At 44.4% G+C, this 6,000-nt stretch overlaps 1 protein-coding gene across 1 annotated transcript in view; it reads left to right on the forward strand.

Annotated features, from left to right (window-relative positions):
- Positions 1 to 3,133, forward strand: part of SEMA6A (semaphorin 6A) — a 115,681-nt gene extending 112,548 nt beyond the window's left edge. The window contains exon 19 of the mRNA XM_019473595.1: positions 1,944 to 3,133. Coding sequence (XP_019329140.1) covers positions 1,944 to 3,133 — 1,190 coding nt within the window. The remainder of the gene's footprint in view (positions 1 to 1,943) is intronic.
- Positions 3,134 to 6,000: the final 2,867 nt, after the last annotated feature.

Here is a 6,000-nt window from a genome sequence, read left to right on the forward strand (position 1 = left end):
TGTAAGGCCCGCAGATGATCAACACCTTTGCAGTGAAATGTAGTTACTGCTGACCGTGCCGTAACCACTAGACTGTGCTTCTGGTCTATATACAGCAATTTTGTATGTGGATTTAGATTACAGGGGTAGGTTCTACCCCCGCTTGTTAAGTGCTGATGACAAAGAATAGAAAACTCTGCCTCTTAAAAAGCTGCTGGGCTTTAAAAGAGGGTTCTCTAAGAAACACTTAATTTGAAGATTGTTTCTAATTATATATTGTTTTCTGAGATTTACTTTCCTCCCCTTTTTTACTATTAAGACATTTATATGAATGCAGGATCTTATTTTCTTAAGCGATCATCTATTCTTGCTATTTATTCTCCTCGTGAAATCATAATCCTCTATTTGTCACAGCACAAGAATTTCCGTGGTAACCAGCTGTGATGTCACATGCAGGGGCTTATGATTTCAAGAGCTGTTTTGCTTTTAAATATAAAGTTCCTATCTTGTAAGCGAATATCCTTTGTCCACCTAAATGCTGCAATTAAATGGGTACAGAAAAATATATGCTATAGAAGCAATACTATACCTAGCCAGAATACTTATCAAAGGTTTCTGTGAGATAGTGGCAGCTTTTCAATGTTCTTTTAACATAGTTTGCTGAGGAGTATTTTGCATTTGGTTCTAATTCTGGGCCACTAATACCTTGTCTGCCAAATACATGAAAAGACATTATTCTAGAAGGGTTTGATTTATGACATGAAAGTTTTGTATCTTCACGAAGTCTCAAGAGAGCCTTGGAGGTACATTTTCTGTGTTGCTGTCTCTCCTGTAATAAGGACAAGGATTACGTTTCCTTAGTGTGTGTGGAGCTTTTAATGCCCTGGAGAAAGAGGTGGGAGAGATGTTCCTTCAGCTCCTTGTCAGGCTGTGGCTGCTCCTTGTTAAGCACTAAGAACAAAACCAGAAATGAAAAAAAGCAAACTAGAGGCTCTGTGCTTGTGTTTCATTAGTGCTGCTGGCTTGGTGCCCAACTATGTCAGAAAAAATGACTTTCTTTAGAAATTCAGGGTATTGATTAATGCTGTATTAGGGACTTCAGATGGGGGAGGCGCAGTCTGCCAAAGATGCCTTCTCTGACAGTGGGCATTTGGAGGGCCAAGTAAGATTTGACAATGATCTCTGACCACAGCAGAGTACCACAAGGTGAGGCCCTCAGAGTCAGGGCTTTCAGCTAAGAAAGCATAGGCTTCAGCACAGAGGCCGACCTATTCATGTGTTCAGAACAAGAGAGAGCTTTTAAAATTAAAATAGCAAGGACAGTCATCTAGCAGGCTCAATAGATTTCAACACTGTGCTCTATCTTTCATAGTTATTTAAGCATCCTCCTGAAGCTCAGGCATGTGACACTGACTTTTAAAACACATGAAAAAGATAACAGAATGACGAGCAGAGAAAGAAGCCTTAACAATGTGGGATGCACTTCTCTGGTATTTGCAGACCTTCTGTCTCCTCTCTTCCTTTTAACGGTTTTTCAATGTGAATGGTTTACCATAGCAAAAATAAGATGGTATTAGCTGAGGAAAGATCGGATGGAGGGGGAGGGAGGAATGAGCACTATGTCAGAGGAGGAGAAATAGCTCTGACCTGCTGAAGTCAGTGTGAGTTGCCCAGGGCCAGGATTTCAAACGAATGGCACTTGCCCTGCAAGTAAATTCTCTCTCCCCTCCTGAACTTGGTAGTCTTCAACTCCAGATTTGAAAGCTGTACTGACAGCCCAAGGCTGCACGTACAAGATGTAGCTGGCAGGTACAGTATGTCTCCAAATTTGGGCAAGCTGATCAAAAATCACCTTGCAAAACACAAACAAACCTCCCAGGGCGTGCCTTTGAACAAAGTAGTTAATGATAAGTAGCTTTTCCCCATCCTTAGTTTGTTTAACCACTGTATGCTGTTTATTGCAGGAGTGATTCGTGAGAGTTACCTGAAGGGTCATGATCAGCTGGTGCCAGTCACCCTGTTGGCCATTGCTGTTATTCTTGCTTTTGTCATGGGGGCTGTCTTTTCGGGAATCATAGTGTACTGCATCTGCGACCATCGCCGCCGAGACGTGACTGTTGTGCAGAGGAAGGAGAAGGAGCTGACCCACTCCCGCCGCGGCTCCATGAGCAGCGTTACCAAGATCAGTGGCCTCTTTGGGGAAGCTCAGTCCAAGGAGCCAAAGCCTGAAGCTATTCTCACACCTCTGATGCACAATGGCAAGCTGGCTACCCCAGGCAGCACTGCCAAGATGTTAATCAAAGCTGACCAGCACCATCTGGACCTGGCCGCCCTGCCAACCCCTGAGTCCACCCCAACCCTGCAACAGAAGAGAAAGCCCAGCCGTGGCAGCAGGGAATGGGAGAGAAACCAGAACCTCATCAATGCCTGCACAAAAGATATCCCCCCGATGGCCTCACCCGTGATCCCAACTGACCTGCCACTCAGGGCTTCTCCTAGCCACATTCCCAGTGTTGTGGTCCTGCCCATAGCCCAGCAAGGCTACCAGCACGAGTACGTTGACCAGCCAAAAATGAGTGATGGGGCTCAAATGTCTGTGGAGGACCAGAATGCCACCCTTGAGTACAAAACTATCAAGGACCATCTCAGTAGCAAAAGCCCCAGCCATGGGGTTAACCTGGTGGAAAATCTCGACAGCATGCCACCAAAAGTACCCCAGCGGGAAGCTTCCCTTGGGCCCCCGAGCACCTCGCTGTCGCAGAGTGGCCTGAGCAAGCGGCTGGAGATGCACTCTTCTGCTTACAACGTGGACTACAAGAGAAGCTACCCTACAAACTCGCTCACCAGAAGTCACCAGACATCGACCCTCAAAAGAAACAACACTAACTCCTCTAACTCGTCCCACCTCTCCCGCAATCAGAGCTTCAGCCGGGGCGACAACCCGCCGCCGGCCCCGCAGCGAGTGGACTCAATACAAGTCCACGCTGCTCAGGCACAGGCTGGGAATGTTACTCGGCAGCCGAGTCTCACTGCCTACAACTCGCTGACGAGGTCAGGGTTGAAACGCACACCCTCGCTAAAGCCAGACGTACCTCCCAAACCTTCCTTTGCTCCGCTCACCACATCCATGAAGCCCAACGACGCATGTACATAATTGGGGTGGGGGGGGGGGAGGACAGCAATTAAGCAGAGGTTGCCCTTGAAAGCCAGTGTTCTGCAACTGTTATCACTCGCTCCTCTGAGAAGATGGTTGTTGCAAGCTGAAGATGTGTTGGATTTCTGCTCTCTGGGAAAAGTGGAATATTTTTTTAAACCCGAGCCATATGATCCATGGTTGAAGGTTTGCAATTGCAGGACTCACCCCCACAACCCACCAGTTCTTTGCTCAAAAGACTAACCCTCCATCACAAACGTTGAGCCAAAAGCACACAGGTGAAAGATGACTGTGACATTTCACCCCGCCCCCCAGCTGCACAGCGCATTCCTGAACTGAGAAGGAGTGCTCTGAAAAGCAAAACAAATAATTACAAAAACAAGCAAATTTAAAAAAAGAAAAAAAAAAGAAAAAAAGAATCCATTGATAAAGCTAACTCTGACTTAACAATGGCAGAAGTTTACTACGTGCAGGTACTGTGAAATGATGCCCATCAGTGTTACAGCCATTTGGTTACAGCAGTTAAATGCCGTGTTGGGCAAACTATGTCATAGATTTCTGCTACCCTTCTCTTTTAATGAATAACACGTGACTGTTAACGCAAGTAACTCCTCTTATTTATTGTTCAACTTTTGTTTTTCCTAAGGAAATGACTTCTGCATATCATCCTGTGAGCAGCTCTTCAGAAGTACCTTGAAAGTTATACCTATTTAACGTGAAACCCATTAACTGGAGTAATTAAAACTCTTTTATTTTTCCAATGAATTCACTGAGTTAGATAAGTTGGAGCTGGAATTCTGAACTTTGTGCCTGGACTGCCTGATTAGCTGAAAAAAAAGGGGATATCTATTTAAGTCTCTCAGCTAATTAGCTGGCTGGGCCTCTGACCTAAGACAGCAACAAACAAATACCACAAGTTCATAACTTCTAACGCAACTGCAAGAGAAACTCTTAAAAGCTGCACATTTGTGCACCATTGCTATCAACATGGCTTTGTCAGTAGCTAATACTTTCTGTGAAGGCACCAGCTTGTGATGTGCCATCTCATTTCACCTTGCATGTGAGACGGCAAACAAAATCCTCAAACAGTGTGAACTAGTTAATATGCCGGCTGTTACCATGCATAAATTATGGTCTTATCACACGGGTTTTTCGTGGGAATATATCTGTGAATAGCCTGTTTTCTTCCACATGTAAATTTGTGCCTTACACCCTCAGTTGTGTATACTTGTGAGCTGTAGTATGTAAAACCTTTTTCTTTTTCCCCTTTGAGTAATGCAAATATTTATTGATCCTTCCTCCTCCAAGCCCCTTCAAGAACTGGAGTAAAGACATTCGAAGAAGAACGTCGTGGTTATTGTCATAACCCTGTGTCCCTCAAGAAATTAGACTAGCACCGTACCCTCCACTTCAATTTGACTTTCTAGCTGTGCCAAGTCCTCTCTAAAAAACACCCACAAGCGGCGATGCTCCCAAAGGACCATGCTGGGGGTTCTGCCTTCCCCACCTCCCGCACCCCCTTTACCACACATCAGCATGGGTGTCATTCTCACTGGGCAGCAGGGAAGTGACCAACACCCTTGTCCATGGGGCTGGCGTGTCCCCTGGCTGGGGACGAGCTCCGGCAAGAGGGGCCAAGCCCCGCAGTAAGCCCGGCTGCACATGCCACAGCACGCAGGGCACATGGAGCTAGGACAAGCAGGCGGGCTCCTGCTGTAGCTACCTGCTGCTCCAGAAGGATGCTGCATATACTTCTTTGGGGAAAAATGTATTTTTTTTTCCTTCGTTTCTTTTGTGTGACTGTGCATGTAGCTAGCGTGGGAGTGTGCGCGCGCACAGGTGTGTGCGTGTGTGTGCGCGCGCAGGTGTGTAAGTTCCTTTCCAGTCTTTCAGTTTATGCAAAAACGTAGATGTGTTTTTAATCTGTTACAATAACTGTGTCAACATACTGTAGAAAAATGATGGGGATCGCTTCTAAGCTTTTTATATATATATATATATATCTACTGAACAGTATGTTTGAGTAAGGTGGTTGTTTCTGTTTCAATTTGTTTTTAAAAATTTTATACTTCCATTTGTTTTTCAGGGGTTTGGTTTTGTTTCTGAATGATTGAAAAGACAGATTTTAAGTCCATTAGCTTATAGATGGTATATATAAAGTCTGGATGGTCTAGACCAAAGTGTGTAACAAGGGTGCTTGCATGTTCTTTCATTTCATCATGGCTTCTTTTATGAAACAGTTTCGTTCACCCTTAGTGAACTATGCAGACTGGAGTAGATAGTTCTGTATCCAAAGCAATGTTGTTGTTTTAGTAAAAACAAACAGAAAACCCTTTGTAAACAGTAGGTAGCAAGGTCTTTTTTTTTTTAAAAGAACCATCTCGCAACCTTTTTACCAAGCTCCAAACCCCTGGAGCACCAGATGCGCAGGTCCCGTTGATACGACCCCACAAAGCATTCTCCCAAAAACGTAGAGATGAATAATCATGGCAACAGCTTGTGCAGCGATCTGCCTTCGTGATGTACACCGCACCAGTTACAGGTTGACCTTGAAACACGCATTTTGTACTTGGTGGGTCTTCTGTTTTCATCCTTTCCCACTCCCAGTTCCCTTCCACCCTTTGTTTCAAGGGGTTCATGAACCTATGTGTGCCTTTGCTTTCCACCCTTGCTATACACTGGTAGATGCAACAAATTCAGACTCTCATTTGTTGTAAAGTTGTAAAGTATTGTGATGTCACCAGTTTCCCTTCATTTCCACATCCCCCTAACATCTGATTCACAACTTAATGTATGTTGTAAATAAAAAAAAAAAAAAAAAAAAAGTGTTTTTTTTTTTTTATTTTTTTTATTTTTTTTTGGTCGCA

Source organism: Aptenodytes forsteri, unplaced genomic scaffold (assembly GCF_000699145.1).
Source record: "Aptenodytes forsteri isolate BGI_AS27 unplaced genomic scaffold, ASM69914v1 Scaffold167, whole genome shotgun sequence".
NCBI classification, from domain to species: Eukaryota; Metazoa; Chordata; class Aves; order Sphenisciformes; family Spheniscidae; genus Aptenodytes; species Aptenodytes forsteri.